The sequence below is a fragment of the Amblyomma americanum genome, chromosome 5 (assembly GCF_052857255.1).
Source record: "Amblyomma americanum isolate KBUSLIRL-KWMA chromosome 5, ASM5285725v1, whole genome shotgun sequence".
In the NCBI taxonomy this organism is placed as follows: domain Eukaryota; kingdom Metazoa; phylum Arthropoda; class Arachnida; order Ixodida; family Ixodidae; genus Amblyomma; species Amblyomma americanum.
Window position 1 is genome coordinate 135,317,177 of NC_135501.1, and position 25,968 is coordinate 135,343,144.

The following is a 25,968-nucleotide window of genomic DNA, read 5'->3' on the forward strand; positions in this document are numbered from 1 at the left end:
AAATAATTTAGATGATTTGTACTCACTGGCTGATGGAGGTAGGTTGGGAACTCCAGAAATATGGAGCGATCCAATGCTGCCTGCCCGCGGCCTCGTTGTTTCTTGACTGTCTTCTTGGCCCCCGTACCCAACCCTACCCCCGAGATTCCTGGCAGGCGGCGCTGACCAGCTCATTACAGGAGGACCAGTATTAGGTTTGATTGTCAACCGAACACAAGCGACCCGCCCTCGCAACTGAGGCTAGTGCAGTGGGCGAAGAAGGTCGCCGTCGGACATGGGCTGCCGGCCACCACCCACGAACAGGAGCCAGCCCACCTCTGAAATTTTGAACTACAAGGGCTCCGGAAATGTCGACCACCTGGGGTTCTTTAAAGGGGCTCTGAAACGCCTTCCGAGGAGAGCACATTAACTCAATCACTGCACTGTGTTGCCATGAAAACCGAAGCCAAATAATACACTTGTACACGAAACAGACGACCCACAATCGCGCGTCAAAGTTGGCGAGCCCTTCCCGGCGACTGTTTCATGCTCGCACCCTCCTCCGTCCCCGCATCTGCGTAGACAAGGTGAGAGGTGGCCATTGGTTAGACTCTTTCAGACGTCAGGCAGCTACCGTGGCCGCGGCCAATGAGCCACTTAGCTCCGGCGGGTCGGGAAGCTCCGCTCCCGGAGGGGGGTCAGCGAAGGAGCGCATATACCTTCCAGCGTGCAAAAAGGGACGAGAGGAGAAGGAAAGGCGCGAAGACGCTGAAATTCAAATTTTAACTACAGATAACTCAGCTTCTACAAAGTGCATTTAAAAAATCCTTGCTGGACGCTATTCGTGAATATCCCAGGCATGCCGCAACTTTATTAGAGCCCCTTCACAGCCCCTTTAACGTGCACTGACATCGCGCAGTACATGGGCCTCTAAAATTGCGCCTCCGTCGAAATTCGACCGCCGCGGCCGAGATCGAACCCGCGTCTTTGGGGTCAGCAGCCGAGCGCCTTAAACACGTACGAGCCACAACGGCCACGTGCTCGTTAACCATACGGAAAAGCCAACCTACTATCGAAGAAATCGCCGACCTCCCCTCTTTTATCCGCCGTGCCGGTGGCTCAGTGGTTGAGGCTCTCGTTTACTGAGCCAGAGTACCCGGGTTCGAACACGACTGCGGCGGCCGCGTTTCGATAGAGGCGAAGCGCAAAAAGGCGCCCGTGTGCTGTGCGATGTCAGTGGATCCCCAGGCGGTTGAAATTATTCCGGAGGCCTCCACTACGGCACCTCTCTCTGTCTCTTAAGTTCTCTCACTCCCACCTTCCTCCCTTCCCTTATGGCGCGGTTCGGGTGTCCACCGAGATATGCGAGACAGCTACTGCGTCATTTGCTTCAAAAACCAATTTCTACATCGGTTTCTACGCCTAGAAAGCGGAGCTAAATATTCTGAACAAGTCTCTGCCTCTCCTCGACATTATTTGAAAAAAAAAAAAGAAATGAAAATTAGTTTTGGGGGAAAGGGCTCATCTGCTTTACATATCGGCTGATACCTGAACCGCGCCGTAAGGGAAGGAATAAAGGAGGGAATGAAAGAAAGAGGTGGCCGCAGTGGAGGGCTCCGGAATAATTTCGACCACCTGGGGATCTTCAACGTGCACTGACATCGCACAGCACACGGGCACCTTTGCGTTTCGCCTCCATCGAAACGCGGCCGCCGCGGTCGAGTTCGCACCCGGGTACTCCGAATCAGTAGCTGAATGTCCTAACCACTGAGCCACCGCGGCAGGACCCGCCGTGCATCTCTCTTTGCATTCCCTCCTTTATCCCTTCCCTAAGGCGAGTTTCCGGTGTCCACCGAGATGCGAGACAGATACTGCACCATTTCCTTTCCTTAAAAACCGTTTCAATTTTGAAAATTAAAATTGACCTTTTTGCGTTTAGATGTCCGCAGATGTATGAGACAGATACTACGCCATTTCCTTTCCTCAAAAACCGTTTCAATTTTGAAAATTAAAATTGGTCTTCTATTACTATGTTCGGGTTCGAACCCGGGAACTCCGGCTCAATAGCCGCAATTGCCCCCGCCGATGCGGCGGTGGAGGAGGCTGAAGGTGCGAAACTTTCTCTCTATATTCCATGTGGCCGGATGCAGCCGTGAGGTGGTTATGATGGAATTTTTGTAGCGAAAAGCTCCACTTATCGCATGCAAGGCTGGTCACACGACGCTTGGATTTGACTAATTGGAGGCTCGCCACAGGTGTGGCTGTGACGACATACCACGTGACTTGTCGCAGCTGCTACCGCTCGTTCCGCCGCTGCGCGGAGCGCCGCTCCGACCGCTCGCTCTGGCCAGTTGTGTCACGTGACCAACCAGGCGATTTTCTCTTGCTGAATAAAGGCCAGCGCTCGACGCCTAGACACCACAGACATATGAAACCAGACCTAGGTATCAGGACGAGTTCTCAACTGAGCATTGGAGTCGCCCGGCTGCTTCTAGCAATCCCTACGACAGATCTGTTCCGAGGCCGCGTTGGCTAGAGCTAAGTCGTGAAAGCGTGCTCGTCGAGTTAATGAAACTGTTGAAGATCGGCGGGTACATCTGAAGAACCAGCGGCACAGGCAACAAGAGAACCTCAAGCGGAAAAGGGCAGCGGATGCTGCCAATGTCTCTGCGCCAACATCGGCCACTGGTTTGGTTGCCTTCACTTCGTATGACCTGGTTGAGTTGAGCCACAGCCATTTTTTTTTTTCACTTTAAGCCATCTGGGCTATACCAGTGGGAACTAACAAAGATTTCCATGTGGCTCTAATTTCAACATACAAGATAGGCCTCGTTCAATCCCTGTAAAACAAAGTTGCAGCAGTTTCCCGCAAGCACAGTCCTCTCAAATGCACATCTGGTGCTACAAAGGGTAATCACTGTGTTACATGCTGTGACATGGCAAAGTATCCAGAAAAATTTGATTTGTATACATATGGATTACATAATAAGAAAGCAACAAGCTGACCCAAGAAACAACAAAGGCATGCACAGTTTTTCGTAAATTATTTTATTACCTGGCAGGCATTTGAAGAGCTCACATCTAACATGAGATCCTCGCCATGGATGCTCAAGTCAGAAAACACTTTGTCGGTCAAAACCATTTGAAAATAACAGAAAACCAGCAGCTGTTGGACGGCACGCAAGAGCAGTTTTACCTGAAGGAAAAAATGCATCAACAGTGCACAAGTGTAGTGCTAGACATTACCCTCCGCAGATGTGCTGGTGCTAAGGCTTCCACTGTGGTGAACCTCAGGGCCAATGTCAATCTACAAGTTGTTCGTCCATTCCGTACATCTGAAGCAGTTGCATAGAAGCTATGAATTATGCGCCAATATGGTTCCTGTTTATGGCACCATGTCGCAAGGAACCTATCGTGCGGCACATTTGCTGCCAACAGATTGTTTACACTCTAATAGGAACATAAGAGGAACATTTTTCATAAGTAAGCATCAAACAGAGAAAAAAAAGAAGAAGACGGGGTAGTTTGTTCTATACTACGTTCTTTCCTTCTTTCATACTGTGTCTGCTTAAAAAAATTAATGCTGCATATCATGCTCCCTCTTCAAGACCATATGAGCAGGGCAGTTTGAGTTTGGTCTTCTAAACTTAACAGGCACCTAATAAAATGTGAAAAAATGTTTCTCTTTCGCAGTAGCCATCAGTGTTTTGGTCAGTCAATTCTAGACATACATCAAAGACTGAGCACTGGTTGGCCCAGTCATTGGAGAAAGCTGCAAGAACCTCCATTCAAGTAAGCATTAGGTCGTGGCCTAGTATAAAGTGTAGTACCTTGTCAGTTCTCCCAATCACGTGACCATATACTGCACGAGTGACAGTCGGGGGACTTAAAAAAATAATAGAAGATATAACATTTGTGGGGGTTTAACGTCCCAAAGCGACTCAGGCTACGAGGGACACCGCAGTGAAGGGCTCCGAAAAACTCGACCACCTGGGGTTCTTTAACCTGCACCGACACTACACAGTAAACAGAAGGAAAAGCAACCAATGCTGGGCAGATGGAAAGAGGTATCGAAACCTAACGACTGCAGACCAGGTTGTGTGTACGCAGACGCCCACAAGAGTATATTCACCGCAATGGAGGCATTCAGGTGTGAAGGAAAGCCCTGAATGTAATGTGCAACAAAGAGAGGCTGCACTGAGCTGTGTGCCATTGACAAGCGAGGCTGTTTGTCCACAGCAATGCTATCTCCACAAGCATCTGCAAAAATTAACTTTTTTTTCTTATGTTCCTCATGTTCGCATGTGTTGATTACCAGCGACAAGCGAAACTTTTTTTTTTGTTAGAAATTTCTGCAGATGACCCGAACTCTCGTGGTGCAAGAAAGCGTTATGTTGAGGCAGAAGAACCTGATATCACAATTAGCTTTCACCCAAGTCCTGCACAGAATCAGGCACTGTCAATCCACAGCACCTCATCATTTTGTATTCGATTCAGAAAAGTGCAAAGCCAAAAATGGGAACGAAAATAGCTGTGCATGTTGATACAAAACCACAGCACCAATGGTGAGAATACTCCATTATGTATGGTGTAGAGAATGTAAATAGAATAAGTTGGCCACATTCCACTCATATTAACGAAAAGCAACTTTCACACTATAATCACAGTTGCAATATACATTTGTGTAAATATGGTGATTTCTGATAACCCACTTATGAATAGCATTGGATTAGCTGAGCATGATCCATTTACACCTGTCCGTACTCTAGCTGCACGCTTAACAAAACTATACAGCCACTGTGAAACCTTTCTTTCCATTTTTCATTTCTTTTTTGCCCACCTAAACATATACACACATACATTGTCACACCTGTGAAGTGTAGAGCAGAGAAAACTGTGTGCAAATTACACATATTATAATTACAAAAGAATATAGATATGATTTCCATCATGTTTATACGGTGCTTCCCCCCCCCCCCCTCCCCCCAAAAAAAATGTCAAGAAGTGATTCAAATTTTTTAGCAGCATAATTAACAGTGGCTTTGAACAGGCAGTGCAAATTCATGAATACATAAAAAGAACAGGAGGCAATGTACTCTGTACACCTGACTGGTAGTAAAAAGAAATCTTAATGAGCTGAAAACTTTTCTCAAAGACAGAAGCATCACTGAAGTCCATGCACCCTTACAAGCATTTTTACCACAGGATACAAAGCAGCCTTTCAACTTCACAACAGTTAAAAAGAGCTAGCGTAGATGAACAAAAGGATGCTGATGCTTTAAATGAATGACAATAAACACTCATGGATAAAAAAATCATGCAGGCAGCCAGGATACCTTTTCATGGGAGCTGCCACTTACACCAAATCAATGAGATGCAAAAATTAAAAGGCTTAGGCCTATTTAAACATTTTGAAAGGTTTGCGACCACCCTTCTTCCAAAATTTCTTCCTAGTCGCTAAGAAATACATCGAAAAATGGCTTTCACAGGTTGTGACAGTATTTAGATATACGAGTGAGCATATGGAAGTTTTTGCATTGTTTAGACAAAAGAAAAAAGACCCAGGAAACATTCACAAAAAGCTGCAATTTCTACCAGCCTTTATTCACATGCTTTGGCCATAATTATTAATGTGGATTTAAGAACCACAAATTGAACATTTATGGCCCAGACCTGAAAGACGCAATCGGCATTGTGAATGCACCTTGAAATTTCAAACTTTGATCGCACAAGCCAGGTAAAAAGTAAGGAAATTTTCTCATTTGGCAGCTGCCATATTTTAAAGCAATTTCCCGCCAAGAGCACATTTATAACCAATCAGGAAAACAGCGCCGCATATGAATGAATAAACACCCCACTGAAATGGAGAAAAACACGAATTTCTTTAAGAGTACAAGAGGCACAACACTTTACCTGCAGCAAGCCAATCTTAGGCTGTATGATGAGTCACAGAAGACGTCAAACATTACATTGCGCACACAAGTCTGAAGGACATCGCCTCGTGGAACACAGTTCCTACATGTTACATCATTTGGCATGTTTCCAACAAAATCTGATGACAAAAAAGGCACACGGCTGGCAAAGAATACGAAAAAATGAAGGAACAAGGAAGTCTTTGGCCCTGAGTGACTAAATGTTGCTCATGGCGTCTTGCTCGACAAGGCTTGCCACGCCTGGTCCGACCAATCTGGAATGTGCCGGTTGTTGGCGATGAACTGGTCTTTCGTGATGCAGTGCGTGCTCACCGCGTCGGTCGAGCCATAGATGGAGGCTGCAAAGACGCGCAATGTGTCACTGACTTTGGCAAGGCATACAAATATGTGCAGCCTCTGAAAAATAGCCACAGTTGCTTTGAACTAAACTGAGCATGTTATCTTATCGCAAAGGTGTCTATAAAAAACAAATTGCAGCAAAACAATATGACAGCCAATTAGCCACACTGCCATCACAACTACTCACTACAAGTCAAATCTTACTACACCGAAATGCACAGGACTTGCGAAAAATTTTGCTGAAGCAGAAGCTTCGTTGCCGTGAAATCTGGCCAGAACATTGACAGGTTGGACTGGAGAGTTAATGGAGAGCGTTTATTTTCCAAAACTACCAGCTTTGGTCTTACGCTGTTTCGACATCAGCACCGTGGCACGGTTTTCTTAGTACTCCAGAAATATCAGACAGTGAACGTATTCCCATTGTGTACACACCCACTGCAGTTGGTATCGGAACTAAATTTTTTTCCACATGCTCTGAAAGTTGTTCGTTGTGAGGGAAATCACTTCCTTGTATGGTTTGCAAACGGGGAATCGGAAATATTTCGTTGTGGTAGAAACTTCGCTTTAGTGACGTTCGTTGTAACACAGTTTGACTGCATTTCCCTTTGCAATTTCTCAATGAAAAAAACTATGCGAGGACATAATTAACAGTACTCCTGTAAATCTCTGTTAAAAAAATCTGACTGATTTTTTTCTACTTAATTTGAACTATGTGCATGCGGACATCAACACTAGCAAAGCAGCCGTCAATGCAATATCTTAAATTGTGCCATATACAGCTGTTGGTGCAAAAGTGCAAAGTTTTGAAAAGTCGCTGCTCCTCGTGCGGTGTTACAAGTACCTACAGAGTATCACGCAGAGCATTCCACACCTAGTGTGGTTGCACTATCACCCCAAGTGCACACCCATCACTGCCCTGTCTGCATTCACTCTTTTGAGGACCATGTGACATGCATAAAAGGCCTCAGCCTCGCTGTGGGACACCCTTGCTTGAAGCCTCTGCAGTGCGGCACCCTTAATCCTTCCTCTCCCTAATCCTAAGGAGCACTCCCATTCAACTCACCTCCAAGCCAGGCAGTGTAGTTCTCTTTGCAGGGTGGACTGTGGAACTTAAAGGTGTTCATGTTCATCTTGCGAGCATACACGGGGTCCTTTACCAGGCTCTTGAGTTCCTCCTGTAGCCGGTGCTTGAAGCCCGGCATCATGGAGCTGCCGCCCATCACTACAATGTTCTGGGCCAGGACCTTCCGCGAGTCCATGGGAGCCTGTAAGGGAGACCAGGTAAGAGGAGTGGCAACATTGCGTATGCTGCTTTTCCCAGTATCAGTTCACATCCGAGGTTTCTCTCATGGAAAACATGAAAACATCATTTTGCTGCAGCTGACACCTTAAACATTAGGAAGCAACCTCCTTTACTAAAAACTGCTCAATCAGAAACTTCCATCCCTGAAACCCTTCTCAGCATATATGAAACAAAGAATCTTTCTGACACTCACTACAGAGTTGGAGCATGCAAGCAAAAACACCAGATGCATAACTTTTGCGAGAACACATACATCACCAGTGGAAATGATGTGAAATATACAATGCTCCCCTAGCTGGAGCAAGGCATCATAACTAGATGCAGATCACAACTGCCAGACCATTTTCCCTCTTTAGAGGCAAAAAAGAAATAAAGCAATACAAACATTTATACAAGCAAAAAAATCCCTGATAAACACTCCCCCCCCACCCCCAAGAAAGAGCTCGCACAGTAGATCACATGTGAATTCCGAGGTTCAGAGCTAAGGCATTACCAAAAACTTGAGAACTTCTTAATGACATTCTTAAAGAAGAAAGTGTGGCAGCTTTTAAAAGTTGCCGACCTGTAACTATTCCAAAGGACCCAAATTTTGGAAGTAGGCCAACCCCAGAAAATGAATTAAGACGGATTAGTGGGGATAAATAGGTGGATTAGTGGGAAACAGTGGGTGGATTAAGGTGGAAGAGTGGGTGGATAAAGGCGTAAGAGTGGGTTGGGATAATATAATACCATGATAGTCCAATGGAAAACACTGGAACATTCTAGTCCTCAGATTTTTCAAATTTGGCAGTGCTGATGATGTCACAAACCTCCTCTCAACCAACCAGGAAATTTCATTACGGAGAAACCAGGTGGTTTCTGCAAGACAACAATCTAAATGCTATTGCATACATGAGAATGCTCCTTTATGTTGGTGTCAATGACAAGAAAAAAAAAAAAGCTAGTTATTGACTTAACCCCACTAGTTAAGATGTTACTTTCCTGAAGGCCCACTAAAGCTGTTAGTTCCCAAACTAATCATACCGCACACAGCTGGTTCAATCCCCACATGAATATTACATCTACCTAGGTCATGCACTGCAACAGCGTTCCCAGCACCCAGAGCATAGTCCATCACTTACCTTGAGAATGGAGTCTAGAAGCAACGTCACTATAGACTTCATGTCACCGTCCAGCTCAAAAAGGGCCTCCGCTGCATACTCTCTGCACAGAATAGCCATTGCAAGCGTGATCACTTTTGGTAAGCCTTACTGCCATCTTGTCTTAACTCCGCAATACGTCGCATGCTACACGGGGGAACTAAACTGAAAATTTGGAAGCGAATCTGGACACCCCATTTCTACCAAATTCATGAACCCTTGAGCTTTGGGGAGCGAAAGGGGGGGGGGGGGGGGGGGGGGGGGGAGGAAAACCAAATAGGAGCACGCAGAAGCAACAGGTGTTCGTACTGTAGAACCTGGCTGCTTCCTTTTTTTAAGGGGCTGCCAGAAAAAAAAAAGCACCAGCTGGGAAAGACAGTAGCCGAACACAACGCGTGAAAAAAACTTTAACTGTATGCATTGCTGTCAGCTGCTTTTCTTTTATTACTTCTTGTAAGTGCAACATGCTTCTCATTGATTTTCAAAGCTTCGTGGCTCTCGCGATGGTCCTGCACGTGCAGATGGTTCAAAGTGCACTGCGATGGCTATCCCCAGCTGCCTGAGCAGTTGTCGGTGGAAAGGAGGCAGCAGCGCATGAAGCAGGTGAAGGCAGCACGCGTGCGCTTAATTTTATGCTACCTTTGCGCGGGCGCTTTTGATACTCCCTGATCGTTGTCTATTATTACCTAGAAACTGCATCTTTTCAGCTGAAGGCGAAAAGGAAAAAGCAGATGACAGAAACAAAAGCCTTAGAGCTGACCCATACAGCTGCATTCCACACATCACTGCACATGCACTGTCTGCTGCGGCATAGTTTCATTTTCACACCTTCGGTCGTTTTCACACCCTCAGTCGTTTTTGCTTGTGTTGTAGAGATGATGGAACTTAATTCACGCCACCCTTAAAGGACTCTAGACACCAAATTTTCGCTTGCGCATTTTCTTCTTTCCAACGATGCAATATACATTTGTATACATGGAGCACTCTGTGACATTCATGTATGACCGCTAAATAATTTACAACTGGTTCTTCTTGATGCTGTTTTGGTTTCGGTTTCATCAGTCGAACGATGAATGTGAAGTGTAGTTGGTGATTAGGTCACATGAGGCATAAAAAACTGGCTACATAATTGCTGACAGGTCATTTTTGTCATTCCAGGTCTTGGAAGAGGCTAGATTAAATGTCGTAGTGAATTTAAACTGCATATCAGCAATTACATTACAGTTTTTCTAGCGGATCACATGCCCAAAACATCAACTTGACGTCACAGTCGTCATTCGGTCGATGAAGCCTAAACCGAAACAGCATCAGAGAAGAAATTCAATTACAAATTATTTAGCGGTTGTAAGCAAATACCACAAAGTAATACATGTATTGTGATGTCTCATGCATCGTTTGACCGAAGAAAATGCCCAGCAAAGTTAGGTGTCTATAGTATTTTTAGCATGCATAGTATCGGCTTTGGTACAGTGCAATGGACGCCGCCGAACATGGTGGAGGTCAGGTGTTGATAGAGAGAAGTCCTGCTTTGGCCGTCGTGCCATCGCCACCCTGTGCGCTAAGCTAAGGCTGTCAAAATGGCAGCACATGGCAGCCCTACTGTGAGGCAATAATCACAATGTACCACATGGGAATGATGCCACCTTCACGACACAACAGCTGAGTCTGATTTGCACGAGCTTCAATGGAAGCTAGGGCAAGACCATGACTAGAAAACATTGCAGCCGGGAGCGTAATAGCGGACTTCTACACCATTTCAATATACTGTACCCTTCAAGCAGTGACTGAAGCTGACGTAGAGAGCAAAAGGCCTTTGCTGAAGCACACACACTATTTTATCTAGCCTGGCCATTTTTGGGAACAGTGCCCAGTGGGCAAAATGCAGTTTCCAAGGTCGTGGTTTTGTTTAGTTGACTTCCGATGATGTTAAAAGGGTTGGGACATCAAATTTTCAGGCCACAGTAAGCTTGTTATGGGCTTCCTCTGTATGTAAGGTCAACCACGGTGAAGTATTGGACGCAACAAGTGCTTAAAATATATTTTAATGGAGCTCGAAAGAGTCCCTAAGTGTTCTTTCCCACGATCAAGGCCCATCGCTAGCGCTATAGGCAGTGTCGTAGAGCCTTGGGAACGATATCAGTGAATAGCAGTGACACCACAACACAGTAACGTGACGTACTATGAACGGCGATGCGTGACATCGGCGAGGCGCTGCTTCGTCACTCGGCAGTCGGTGTGCAGATCGGTATATATGCCATCGCTGACGCACCAGCCGGCGCCTCACATCGGCGGCCGAGCGAAACCTTCACGTCGATGAGACGATGACTCTCTTGTCTGTAAGTTCTTCGCAATACGAATAAGCGAAACGAGCGACTACGTTTCATATGTTCACCCTTCGGCTCACCTGCAATACGAATAGGCCTAGCAAGTCCGCCGGGTTCGTGTGTGCAATGTCGGCGATCGTGGAGAGCAAGTTCACAAGTTTTAGCAGATACATATGATCATCGAGCGTATTTTTGATAGCAGTGACCTGAAATCGAGGATTGTTTACATCTTAGGACGCAAATACATCAAGTGGGAAGCGCTGTTGCTAGGCGGTGTGACCCAGTCTGTTGGTCAATGGCGCCCGTGGCGGCAGCTACAGTTGTCGGCGTCGCTTGAGGGCAACAAATTAAGCCATTTTGTTTATCTGAAATGGGTGCCGAACATACCTCTAGATAAACCAATTTAAATTCAAGTACTGGACACACCGGAAAAAGCAAAAAAGCTGTTACAACACGTCAGAAACGGCGGTCCTATGCATTGTCAACAACCTGGCTATGAAACATTCCCCAGGCTGACGCTCGCATTCTTCGGTGATTCTTGCAAAGTTATTGCACTGGGCAAACAAGTAAACCCGCAACCGGCGCAAAACAGATGAGCTTGCTTAACCTAAGTGGAACGCAGCTTGCGATTCATGCCGAACTAACGTGCAATTGCTGCTTGTATACATATGCAGATATGCAAACAAAAGTAGCCGTTATCATGGGCGCATTCCTGGAGGAGTTACATACCCGTGCGGTTAATTCTGAGCCCTGTACAATTAATTGTCTGGAGGCATTCAGTTAGCGAATACGTGAACTGTCTGCTAAACAAGCAGCAGATATCATAATCAGCAGCCACGGGACCCTGAGCATGCAGTCTCGCAGCGCGGCTGCGCAGGCGGCGCGAAGTGACGACATAGACGGGTGGTGGCCGGTAAGAAAACTGAGGCATCGTGTCCCGGTAAGAAAACTGAGGCATCGTGTCGCTGCAATGTGACCAGGGTCAGCTACGGGCCACCAACACGGCCGTCCGCCGAGCATCGGCGTCGGCGTGGCAAAGCGGAATACTGAGATCGGCGGAAGCAAGCCGCTTGGTTTCAGGACTCAGTGAAGTTCCTTGCTTGCTTGGCTTTTCTCAGCATATCGCAAGACTTACCAAGTCTTCAGGTGCATGATTTCGAAAGGCGCTGCTATGCACAGCATGTGTACGAGAGCAGACGACACAGCAATACGTGCGTCACAACTTCTGGGGCCCATGAGACCAGGGTTGCTGCTCTTCCCTGATCGTGACGTCGCAGCACACCCCGGCGCTCAGAAACCGAAATCGGTCAGTATAAATAATGGAATAAAAAATTATTTACCACTTATATGAATTGCGCAGCATGTATCACACGTCCTAGGGCAATATGCAATGTTTGAAACAAAGAACACGCCAACCAAAAATTTGGTGTCTCCACCCCTTTAAGATGATAAATTTTAGCTGGATCATGCTGTTGCGCTTGAGACAGATAGTTAGCGGATGGAAAGATGGGCTTGTAAAGAGAGGAAATTAAAATGAAAAATTGTGTAAAACAAAACCCGCAGCTTAAATTTTCATTCATATGCTCTAAACACGAATTAGACGATATAAGGGTAAAAAGGGAGTAAGCTGTCACCTTGCTCTCTCCCTTTTAGGGACAGGGTATGCTTCCCGAGCCCTGGGGTAGATTTTCACCACTCAGGATATGAAATACGACTGGCAACAAAAACAAATTTTCTGTTCCAAACAAACGCTAAGCATTAGCAGTTAGGGAGATTTTAACCGGGGTTTCAATCTCCCCTATTTGCTAGCCTTAATGCCATGTTGCAGTTATTTTCCCCCAGTTGCAGTTGCTCTCTTCCCCCTTGAAACATAGTATATTGTCAACATTTGTTATTTAAGGCACAAAACCAGCAACTTTCAACATTAGAAAATCGAGAAAAAAAGTTTTCTTTATTATAAAAAATCTGCTAGGCATGTCTTGTTACGAGAAGCCTCAATAGATGGCACCAGCTACATCAGCGACAGAGAGCAATAAGCCAGGTGGCCAGGCGCACCATCGTGCGGCCAAACTATATGGTACAATCATGCAATTACAATCACACAGTTACGAATGCTCCGCCCCTGTAGCCTTTCTTTCCTTGCCAAGAAAACTGGTCGCCGGGTGTGCACGGGGAGCATCACTGACGGTCATAAAATGATGGCTGACATATATGGTTACAGCTCGTGACCGGACCCCACCTGTATGCACCATTGAGCGTAGAGCCCAGTTTGCTCAGTGGGCACTGCAATCGTATGCAGAGATGCTATACGCATTACAACGCACACAGAATCTCACAGAATGTTAAAAAAGTGAACACAGTGACACTTGAAATGCTAAATGATCATGATGTACGTGGCACTGTATAGCAAGACAAGTGATTGCAGCTGAGGCCAAAAGTGGGTAGGCCAAAAGTGGATAGACCAAGTGCAGGTGGGGCGACAAGTGCCGCAAGTGGGAATTTTCCTCACCTCAATGTCCCAGGAATGGTTAGGATTTTATCTCCGTCCAATGGATACTTTACTTCTGGGGGTGGTGGGGGAGGGTCCTAAGGAGAGAAAAGATTGTTACCTAGTGCTGTCTCAATGCGAGACAGGTTGTTTTTGTACTCTCAAAGGTTCAAGTGCAAAAGCCTGGCGAGATAATTCCAGAGTTTGAACTGCACCAACGGAGAGGCACGAATAACCACTACTTTTTTCTCTCTCGCCAAACGAAACTAACACACACAAGAATCAAAGTCAATGATAAAAAAAAAAGTCCGAGAATGGTGTCACTCACCGGAATGACGTTGGCATTGTTTGCCCGTGCAAATCCCCAGACTTGGAGCTTCTGTGCTCGTTCGTGGGATGTCACGAAACACGTGCGGACTACAAGAACAAATGAAGAAAATCGAGATTAAGGAACAAAATTCCTATTGTCTCTCCTTTCTTTTTTCTTTTTTCAGTACACAAGTAAAGCTACATCATCAAGCCAAATTGAAATGCAGACAGTCTATACACACGAACCAGTAAAAATGTTAGTTGGCAGTTCTGTATGTATCTTGCTCATATGGACAATCGGTGCAGTTAATGTCTCAATGTGAACACTCACACCTAATGCATATTAAACAACTGGGTGCATAATGATATAAAGCCTTGATCTCAAGCAAATACAAATGCAGAATGCTGATGTTTCTTTTTATTCAATCATGTTTCACTCTTGCTTGACAGTATAAGATTGAAGCACAAGATAGTTTTCAGTCTACTCTTCCCTGGTTTCTTTCCCAACACTTGATGCTCATTTTCCAATGGTTAAGGACCCTAATCTAAGGAAATACTTCCCTTTCAACTGTTACTTGAACTCACAACACATAGTATTTCATATCGCATCATGAGCAATTTTCATTAGCACTACCTTATCTGCCATCAGAAACCACAGCAGTTTGGCTTTAAATCTGCCCTTTCACAGGATGTGGTGCCCTCTGGAGAGCACGTAAATTAATCTGCAACATACAAAACTGGCTGAAAACAAACACTCAGGGGCAATGCAGACTCAATCCGCAAGGTGCATGATTGACAGCTGCCACCACCTGTCGCTTGCACCCGTCACCAGCATGGGCTGTGCATGCACGCTGGAACCTGGTGGTTTGTTTTCAAACAGCAAACTGAGGGAGAGGGCAGAACAGGACAGCCGTGCATATGCAGGACAGCCATACAAGAAAAGGGAATTAACTTTGTCCAACAATCCCCGATCATCACATAAGCATTTACACACATCGGGTGCATGCCGTAAAATAGTAAGCCAAAGTATCCTCACCTTTTATATCTTCCAGAACAGATTCTCTGATGGGATCTGAGTAAAATAAAAAAAAATGAATTACCTGCATGCAAAAATTAAAACACTCGAAATGCTTTCATTTCCAGTTCTTTATGTTCAGAACATTGTATGAGAACCCTAGCATCACATACTACAGTCGAATCTCAGTAATTTGAACTCAAAGGGAATCTAAAATTTGTCTATATTATCTGTGGCTTCTTCTTCCTTCAGTATTCTTTAAGATTCTTTAATAAGTGTGATGCTGACGAGATCAAAGTGTTGGTTCAAATAAACCACAAGTTCAAATTAAGTGGGGCCCATTTAATGAGATTCCATTGCCTATCACACTATGCATGACATGATCCTTGTGCAAACATTGGTCTCTGCTTAGCCATCTTTTTCTCAACAGCTATAACCACTACTCCCTCACCCCCTAAACCAGTTTTTTTTTCCAGCCCTCTTCAAGACAACATGTGGGCTTCAGGTCCTTGGATGCTACCTCATACCTCCCTACCTGAAACAAAGCTACAGACCAAAGGACAAGCTTAACCTGCCAAAACTCCAGGGATTACATTACAAAACCTATCCTTGGCTTCGGAATTTCTCACTGAAAGGCTGGCAGTATACTTCCCGTAAGTGCACTCAGACAAAAAATTGCAAGGTGGGTACCAGGTCTACAGCTGCAGGTTAAGCAAGTTTTCCCACACCAAAAAAAGACAATCACCACCTCAAACAAAAGAAAAGTACTATGATACCGCTAAAGCCCTTTCTGTACAGTCCTGCACCTCCAAATCATTAAAAAAAAAAGCGAATGAAAAGGCCCACATGTTCGGCCGCACAATGCACAAATGAAGTGCAGGGAGAGGGGGGGGGGGGGGGGGGGTTGGCAGTGTAGCCCCTGGCAGGTCAACAAAAAGAGTCGGTCGCAAGCCCTTGAACTTTTTGTTAAGACCATTGCTGGCACTGGAACAGAAAACAAGCATCAACCTTTTCGGCGATACGAACACAAATTGTTCTGCCATTTCTTTCGAGGAAGGTCACCAGCTGTTAGTGTAGCTCGTACCCTCTACTACAAATAACTATGCTAGGATGCTAGAGCAAAAAAAAAAAAAGTAAGAGTGCCCTCGCCCATGCCGCTATTTCACTACAATAGGAGTCATGAGCATAGACGACATTTATCAGCCAACATTATACTGAACAGGTGCTGAGCAACTGCAGTACCAACGGCTGTCATTGTCTTCAACAAGTAGAGGCCAGCCTACGTAGCTTGTGCTTAACACATTCCCTTGACCCACCTAAGCTTGGGCTTTGCATAAAGGGGGCCAGACAGTGAACATGGGAGTCCTCCACCACTGCTTACTATCCTGTTCATATCAGTGCTATATGTTAATATCACTGTGAAAAAGGTCTCATACTATACAGCCATCAACTGTAAAAATTTCCTAATTATAGCCCATTAGTCTCAAAACTGCCTTCACCAATTGCAGCCACCACAGTCCAGCATAAATAAGGCTGAAATATTGCAACCACCAGTGCAAGGGGGTGTCACCTGTTCACCAAGTGGCCTTACATACCAGTGAGATCTGAAACCGGGTATTCGCCATCCGTGGATCCCCGCACTGTTGCCAGTTGTGTCAGCTCGGACTCAATTCTCCTGGACACATTGCAGGGATGGAAAAAAGAAGAAAGAAGATAGAGATCAAGCAAGGTTAATACACAGCAGGAAAGATAACAAGAGATGGGATGGAAAAAAGCATGCCTGCTCGTTTACAAGGCGACATCATGTCACCTGTCTAGACTTGGAATGCACAGCCACACATGGCGATAGCTTTTCTGGAAAAGAGCGGTACAGGGGCAAAGCATCTCTGGGCACCCAGCAACAGTTCGGCCCCAAGATGACCCCTTCGAGCGCTGCTCACTGTGTGGTTTCTCGCTCCGTCGCTGAACCAGCTAGCACCATCTACAGAAGCCTTCTGGAACCGGGCGCACCTAAACAATTCGTTGCAATCCAAGAAACTTTTTTTTTTTTTTTCGTAACCCTCTGACATTAAAAATTCACATTCAGTATGTTAGAAACATGCCTTAAGTAATAAGTGTTACCGGTATACTATGTTTTAAGAAGAAACTATAACTGCATCTGGGGGCTATATTCACTTTGTAAGAAGAACAGGCTTGTTTCCGCTCTGTAACCTTGGTTCCACTGCCAAGAAAAGTTGTAGCAGAGTACAGTACACACACATAACACCAACTTTCAGAGGTCAGAAAAGCAAAGCCTTATGTGAAATCAAATGAGTGAGCAGTTTCGCACTGCTGATGACACTGTGCGACCATCTGTGAAATTTTGTGTCAATTTAGAAAGGGAAGTTGGGGTCCAGCTTTAGCTGTCATTTGTTTGCTCCAGCAGGTGGCAAAAAGTAAAAGCTTTCTGCAAAAACTCTTGCTTTTGTTGACCAGCCGTGAGCAACCTTCCCATTTGCAGCAAATTTTGCAGTCAATTATCCTCATTTAAAGAATATTTTTAGGTTCAAATTACAGGTCAATGAATTTCTGCACGCAAAAGCCACAACATGGGCACTGTAGCATGAACACCATTGCAGAAGACCCTGGATTTGTTTCGATGCTTGCTTTAAACAAGTGTTTTCGCATTACACTTCCACTGAAATGTAACCATGAGATTTGATCCCGCAACCTCATGTTCACCACCTAACCACCAAGATGGCTACATAACAGGAGGCATCACAGCCAAATGACACATGTCAACACATTCATTCTCCAAGACTCGTGATTAAGAGAATTTAAATTAAAGCAGCAGAGTGAGTCAACCTCACCTGTGAATAGCCAGTCCTCCAAGTGGAATGGCCTGCCAAGCACTGAGGATGCAGACGCCCTCATAGATGTGCACTCAACAGGAAAAGGAAAAAGGCTAAGGAAGAAGTCAACGTCCCTCGGGACTTTTTGAAGGCAGAACATTTACCAATAAATAAAAAAAACCTCTCACTTCATAACTGACAGCAAGGAACTACATCGCATCAAAGCGCATGACAAAAGTAAAACAAGGCAAGATATGCAAAAGCAAGGCATGAACCTCTAGCTACCACATGCGAAAACGTGACCACTGCTGTTCTCAAACAATGAACATAGTACAACTTGAAAAGCTCGAGTCCCCACCTCTCCAAAAAAAATTATGACGTGCACTTAAGTCTCGTTACATGAGGAAATGCAAAAGCTGTGCGCGGTCCGCCACCTGCTGGGCCAGCTCCGTACATTGCGAAGGGAGAAGGGTTCAGTTTCAGTAGATGCCACATGATGGCGCTATGACTGCACGCCAAGCATGGAGGAAATTTGGTACTCACATGATTACGCCATCTGAAATTAACATGCTCATAATTACTTATGTAGGCCTTAGTACACATCTCAAAGATAAGTATTTTAGAATTGTGCATTCACTAGACGCGCCTTTATCCAGCTTCAAATGACAAAGTGTCATGGCGGAGTGGCAGTGTCCCTCCCTGTTTCGCGTGCTGGCTGTCCGGGTTTGATTCCCACCTAGACCCCCCATTTTCTTTTCTTATTCTTTTCTTATGATTGACAGTTTGCGTGAACACTTTTGCGGACAGCCTCTGTCTATACCTTACGTCCACGCCACTCATGAGCCACGAAAGGCTTTCACCTTAATAAACAGTACTGAAGTGCTTGCTTGCAGTTGTGAACAATAGATCTTCAGCATTGGCGTTAGCTTCATGTTCACTACAATGATTAGGAAGACTGTTCTTCATGAAGAAAAAAGATAGGGCCAGTGAGAAGCATTTAAAGCATGAAAAACTGCACAAGATGAACACAGTCTTGTAACTTTACGTTTTAATCCCATTGTACCAACTGGCTCCTCCTCATAGTATGCTCAGTGAAAAGGATATTGGCAGTGAGATAGTCTCATAGTAGCCACAGTCCAGCACAAGCGCCGAGTTGATCCCAAGGGTGTACATGGCCATGAGATGCGATGGCACAAACACGACAGCTGGAACCTGCAGTGTTGTTTTGTAAATTTGTGGGGAAAAAAAAAGAGGAGGAACACAAGAACAACAACATAGGCGCGAGCCCGAATTTGGTCCTATATCCCTATATTCTTCCATACTGCTAATAAGACATGAACAGGTACTACCATAAAGCCCCCACCCCCAACCTGTGCACGTCTATGAACCACGATAAAGATTATAGGCACAAGCAAAGCTGTTCTAAGTTCTGTAATGACACAGGCTAGAAAGACCGCATTATACCAGCATAGCACATGAATACTAACACTTCATAGAACGAATTTCCATGCCACAAAACAACAGTGTTGGCAAATACAGATCGTGTAATGGTGCTGCAAGCCTACCTCGAAGTGTTCAAACAGCACCTGGGCAACCGTGTTGCGAAACAGCGTCGGACAGAGCACGGACTCGACGACGACGACCCTACGGTCCTTGGGGTTGACCGAGAGGTGCCTGAAGCAGAGAATGCGGAAAAACAAAGCAGTGAAGTACAAGACGAAGTGCAGTGGTGAACATACACGGAAGCAATCTGCGATGAGTTGTGAGATGATGTCACGCTTTTTTTATCATGCGTGGCACAAATGCTCAGAAAATATCTGCAAATAAAAACCACCACTTAGTCAGCACTTCTCCTCTACTAGCTCATGTACATTCATTGCTTGAAATTTTGAGAGGAAGGCCACAGCTCAATTTAATGATAACAAGACAACAGTTTTCCCCAAACAACAAAAATTACTGCATATATGCAGGTAAGTGACGCAATTTTTTTTTTTCACAATTTTGGAAGGATTCGGCTCTTACCGAAAGGCATCATTTTGCACTTCAATTTTCAGGCAACAGTGTGGTGGAACTACTTTACTGTCCCATATAGTCTGGCACTTTATCTGGCACCTCTACAAGTCTCCTTACCCCCGTATGCGTGGTATGCCTAGATTTCAGTCCATAAAACAAGGAAGTGGCTGACAGGCTTTTCCTCTTATCTCCCTGGTGCAAGCATTGCTTCTAATTTCAAGAGGCAGAGCAAAGTTCCATTCCAGATAATACAGCGTTCACTGATAACTGGACAACAGTTATCTCACAAACAAAATGGCACTCTCTTCAGTTTCCTTCCTGTACAGGAAACAAGGAAGCAAACTGGCAAGCTGTAGATGCAACGAATGTCAACGTGCTTCAACCATGCACTGAAGTGGTCTGCTGTTGATGCATTGTTCGAAAACAGTTATCTGCTCAGTTCCATCATGCCAGTTGTGCACGCAACAACGAATGCAATGTGTTGCTATAACGTCAAACCTGCTTTCATCGAAACGTAATTTTGCAAATTTTCTGTTTCAACAAACAGGTTCTAATTTCCCCAGAGAGGGAGTAGAATGTTTTCTCGATTTCACCAAATGTTATCACCCTTGTGCGAAATTCAGAGCCAGGCAGCACTCAACATAGGCATTCCTGCCAAGGGCTAGCTTAGGAGCACATGGGCATATATTCAGGAAGTGCCCACTAAGTAGGCCTGTACAGATCAGCGCAGCTTAAACCAGGCGTTTTCTCTTGCTCTAAAAAAACGGCGAATTGTACAGCCATCTCGGGTAACATGGAAGTTCCCAATGCTTTTAAGTCAAATATAACTTATTGTTTCTGCTTTTCAATGCCTCAACGCAAATTGTTAGTATTTAGAGCATGAGTCTTACACTGGTCACTTGTGAAGAACAGTTACTGATGTTACTGGCATCGCATCAACTGTTCAAACTCCAGTCAATCAACACAAAATGAAGTGGACACACCCACTAGGTGAACACTCTGAGAATACAGGCCCTAGTAGCTGCAATGCCTTGCACTGTTCCAACACCGTGCTCATGGACAGCAAGGTGTCTCTATGTTCACAGCTGTGGCCAAAACTCAAAAGGAAGAGGAATTGAGCGTCAATCACTAACAAGCTATGAGCACAACATGCAAGACTGGCTGTTTCTCTCACAACAAAATGGCCTGGAACAAAAATGCAGAAAGCAGGTGCTTGCATCTCAGGTGTGTTTCAAGTTGCAATGGTTTATTACAAGTTCACAAGGTAAATAAAATAGGCAAGTCTGAACGAAACTTCCAGCATTAATGACTTTCTATATACTGACAGCTAAGCACCAGATCATATTTGATGTATCATCGGTTCAAATTTAGGCTGAAAAAAGGGTGCATGAACTAAAACTGACTATAGTCGCCACCTACCGCTCACAATCGATCTCTAGACAAACTTTTATACAAGTATTATATGCACAAAGAAAGATGAGTACAAATTTACTGACGGTGCTCTTAATCATCATCAGCCTGACTACACCCATTGCAGGGCAAAGGCCTCCATCATGTCTCTCCAATTAACCCTGTCCGTTGCCAGCTGCACCCACCCTACGCCTGCAAACTTCTTAATCTCATCCGCCCACCTAACCTTCTGCCGCCCCCTCTTGGAATCCACTCACTTGCCCTTAAGGACCAGCGATTACCTTTCCTTCGCATTACATGCCCTACCCAGGCCCATTTCTTTCTCTTGATTTCGACCAGGATGTCATTAACCCACATTTGTTCTCTCACCCACTATGTCCGCTTCCGGTCTCTTAATGTTACACCTATCATTTTTCTTTCCATAGCTCGCTGCGTTGTCCTTAAATTACGCTGAATCCTTTTCGTTAGCCTCCACGTTTCTGCCCCGTAGGTGAGTACCAGTAAGATACAGCTGTTGTACACTTTTCTCTTGAAGGCTATTGGTAAACTACCATTCATGATCTGAGAGAACCTGCCATATGCGCTCCACCCAATTCTTATCCTTCTAGTTATTTCCCTCTCATGATCCGGATCAGCAGTCACTACCTGCCCTAAGTAGACGTATTCCTTTACCACTCCCAGCACCTTGCTGCTAATTGTGAACTGCTGTTCCCTTGCTAGACTGTTGATCATTACTGTGGTTTTCTGCATGTTAATTTTTTGACTGTTAATTTTTCGACATGTTAATTTGTCTAACCCATAATGCCAAATTATATTTTCACAAAGAAAGAATGGTTCCTCGAGCACATGAATTATGACTTACATACTGAGAGCTGTCCACCACTCGGTCAGAAATTTTTTAGTCAAGCCATCAGGCATAAATGAGACAACCTGCTGCCAAATTGGAGGGTAAAAATGTATGAATGAAGCTTGCTGTATGGTCTGCAACCATTTCAGCTGAGATAGCAGTTTTTCTTAGCTAAAGGGTCTTTATGAAAACAATCATGTATTAAAGTGATTACAAACCACATATTCTTCCCATCTGTATATCGCATGAGAACACCCAACGCTTTCAGAAACTACACTTCTTTTAAAACAAAGCTCAAAAAAGAAAAACTTGCACTGCAGCTCCAATATGCTATGTTACTTCTTTTCTTTTCTCACCAATAAGAACACAACAACGCAAAAACTAGCTGCTGTAAAAAAGGAGTCGCCAGTTATGTGGGCAGCCTGCCTTGTTCACAGACTTTTATCAAGTGTTTTCCCAAGCAGTCTTCATGACTGCACTATGTCATTAAATAATGTATTGCTTCCGAGTGTGCCAAGCCAAACTTGAGCTCAAATACGGCTCACAAATCAAACACTTCCCTGAAACTCAGGAGCTGCTCAGATTATTTGCAAACAGTCGTGATGATAGTAGCTAGGTGCGTACACTCACAACTGTTTGCGATAAGCATTACTCTCCAACTGGTCTCCGCTACAAAGATGCATGTGTGCCCTGACAGATGGAAGCACATTGGTACAGGTCCATTTCTTCATGAGCGAGCTGATGGGCTAGTTGCTACTGTATTGTGAAAACACATCTCAAGACACTAAGTCAACGAATGATACAAGAGATATGAGGCACACACAAATGCTGAGACAATGGACAGACAGAAATAGACAAGCAAGGCACTTGTGTGTGCACACACGACGCAAACGAGATATGTGACATGACCCACACATAAGTAGCACTCATGGGTGTGTCTCGTATTTTTTGTGTAACTCTCTATACTTGTGCCTGGTGCTGTTCTTTCACAATGCACTATTTTTCCACGTTAAAGTCATTTCTAAACATCAAAACGTACACACACGGCCATATTATTACGGAGCACGCTTTGGAGATCAAACTCTTCCCACACTGTACCTGACAAAAACTGGGAAACGCTTTGTACATCTGTTAGCACACGCCCCTGGTGTACTTGCATATGAACCAAAGAAATTATAATATCTTCTATACGGAACACATGAAACAATTTAAAACGTCGATGCATGCTCCATAATATTTTGGACACATCTGTATGTTACAAAACTTTTCTCTCCAAACTTGCACTTATGAGTATGGTTTTCTGAAATAACATACTTTGTCTTGCCTCATATAGTGCGAGATTATGAAACAGGGCATTCAGGTGTGAACTTAACAGTCTTGCTTTTCCGTTATTTCAAAAGTCTTCTTCAGTGCAACCTACCTGAAGTACAGTGTGTACAGAAACTCCTTGAGCATGGCAGTGAGGTCCTCCTGACCCCAGTAGTTCCAGATGGGCTGCACCTGTGCAAGGCATTAAAATGCTTTCATGCCTTGTTTTATTCCTGTAAACTTTCGTAACCGCAGCAAAAGCATTGACAGATGCTACTTATTGTTAGCATCGCCCTGACCACACATTTCACACTTGGCACTTCCAATTGTACTAGGAGCAAATTACAAGTCTGCATGAATCTTAAAGGGGTAAGAATACTAAATTTTAGCTGTGTGTTTTTTCTTTGGAGCGATGTATACGATATCAACAAACATGCGTTACCTTTTGTAATCTCTCTGAGCCCGTTAGATAATTTATACTTTTTTTTTCTCACACGTTGTTTCGGTTTCAACAGCTGAACAGCAGCTATGATGAGTTGAGGTCATGTGAGGCATACAAAAACTGCAGCGTTTCATTTGCCATCATTCCAGTTCTTGAGGAAAGCTCTCAAAAGAGTTGGAGTGAATTAAACTGATAAAGCGACCATTTTACAGCAGTTTTTGCCCATCTCATGTGACCTCAATATTGTCTCAACTTACCTGTGACACCACAGGCACCGTTCGGTGGTTGAAACCAAAATAGCTGAGAGAAAAAACTGGATTAGAAATTATTTAGCAATGTCTCAAGCACCATTCCAAAGAGAAAAAAGATGGAAAAAAAATTGTCTTAAAATATTGTATAAGAAATTTTCAGGTCAACAAGGCTCCATTTAAAGAAGGATATGAAGAAAATGGCAGCCAAGCTTCAGTTTCACAAGGCACAATGTTACAGCTTATTTATATGTTGTTTTGTATTGGTATAATTCAGTTTAGTTTATGGGGGTTTAATGTCCTAAAGGTATTTGTATAATTCAGAAATTTTGTTCTAAGCACTATCTATGCTTTTCTGTGATGTTGATTTTAATGCAAGATGTGTGAAGAAATATCTATTTATTACATATGCACTTTGCTATTGCAACCTTTGTGTACACATGCATCCTGTTCGCTGTGACTACTGGATGAAGCAAAGAGCCCGTGTCAGGTTACGCCTTTAGCTCTTGCTTTTCCTCCTTTCTTCTATATTGAAAGGATGAATAAACTTCGAACTTTCCCTTAATGCAGTGACAGCAGCCGGCAATGAAGGTGTACTTACTACATTAGTGCATCATCAACCACAATGTACTTGAGATTACACGCACCCAGTGTTTTTTATGGTAGGACTGACTGATCTTGTGTTTCAAACTATGGATTGCACCACACTCATCAATGGGCAGAATGCAATGAATTTTATTGTTTTCTTGAAAATGCACTTACTTCTAACCAAGTGCAGCAAGTAGTGACAGTTTTGCACGAAACAAAACGTGAATTAATCACAACACTCTGCAGTTAGAACAATCACAACACTAAGAAACAAGTCCCCACCTGGCTGCTTTGAGGCACTGGAACGCAGCTCGGTATGATCCACCTAGGGCTCTGTTCGCGGGCAAAGCCACACCTGGGTGACGAGTTGCGCAGTATCAATATCGCACGATTTCAATAATTTACGACCATCAATGCTGCTTCCTGTCTGTGAAATAACCAAAGTCCTCATGCCACTATTATTGAGCCTTTTGCTTTTTTGACGCAGCGCTCAGACCATGTTACTCTTGAAACTGGATCGCATATGAGCAGAAAACACAAAAACGCAAGGCAAAACACAGATACGTCTACAGACGTCAGCCGGAGTCGTAATCAGTGCGCATTCCGTTTCTTAACTCATTAATAATATTTTGCGTTGCTTTCTGGACAGAAAGAAATGAACGGCCAAAACAATTCAAACGAAATGAAAAGGTAGACCACATAGCAGTTCAAACAGGGCCGGATAAGAGCACATTTCAGAGCACCGGTGTTCCCACGCCACGCTCACTTCAAGCAGAACGCTTTCAAGACAATCGGCACACAGGACCACACGCTCTTTAATTACAAGCGAAGATCCACGCTAGTTCAACAATTTCTAGCGGCGCCAATCTCTTTATTTCGCTTTCTATTTCTTCAGGGTACGCGGCGTAGCGTTTGGAACGCCCATCTCTGAGCGATCGTCACTCACTTGGTGTAGGCGCGTCCAAAATCGAACACCACCGAGTTCTTCTCGGCCACCATGCCTATTCCTTCGTAGATTGGCATTTTCACTCGGCAGTCGCTTAAATCTGGAAGCTACGAACAGCAGGTTACATGACCGCAAAGCGAAACACTAACGCTCACGACCAATTCACGCCCGAAAGTGAAAACCTGCCGACAAGGCAGCTGACATGTTTCTGTGGGGGAAACATACAAATAGACATATGATAACACCTCTAGAACTCCTATTTCTATCTCTAGTCGGTAAAACAACTGAAGTATGATGGTAAGGTTGTCCGAGCGCCACGCTTTTTCTTAGCGTCGTTGTGCAGAACCATTTTGGCGTCTGCTAAAATAAAATGCTCAGGATTTGTTAGAGAATTGTTTTTTTCGCCCGTCATTTTCATACACGTTCTCAGAACCCTTTGTTTAGCAGATCATGGCTGCAGCATTCCGGAGTGTGTGCTCCAAGTAGCGACAAATAACGAACAAAAC

The 25,968-nt window shown here is 44.5% G+C and overlaps 1 protein-coding gene across 1 annotated transcript; it reads right to left on the minus strand.

Moving 5' to 3' along the window:
- Positions 1-3,008: 3,008 nt before the first annotated feature.
- On the minus strand, positions 3,009-25,673 carry Arp10 (Actin-related protein 10). Its single transcript, XM_077665304.1, has 13 exons — positions 25,463-25,673; positions 24,799-24,871; positions 23,351-23,430; positions 19,226-19,334; positions 18,763-18,872; positions 17,679-17,744; positions 16,425-16,504; positions 14,851-14,886; positions 13,834-13,922; positions 13,527-13,603; positions 8,676-8,757; positions 7,315-7,516; positions 3,009-6,250 (listed from the first exon to the last, which is right to left on the minus strand). Exons 1-13 carry the CDS (start codon positions 25,537-25,539, stop codon positions 6,120-6,122), a joined length of 1,212 nt encoding a protein of 403 aa, XP_077521430.1. The 5' UTR covers positions 25,540-25,673; the 3' UTR covers positions 3,009-6,119.
- Positions 25,674-25,968: the final 295 nt, after the last annotated feature.

Coding starts and splice junctions, on each gene's coding strand:
- Arp10 (XM_077665304.1), bottom strand. CDS start 25,539: ATGCCAATCTACGAAGGAATAGGCATGGTGGCCGAGAAGAACTCGGTG. Junction 14,887..16,424: donor CCCGGTTTCAGATCTCACTG/GTATGTAAGGCC, acceptor TATTTTACTCAG/ATCCCATCAGAGAATCTGTT. Junction 13,923..14,850: donor TGTTCTGGAAGATATAAAAG/GTGAGGATACTT, acceptor TTGTTCTTGTAG/TCCGCACGTGTTTCGTGACA.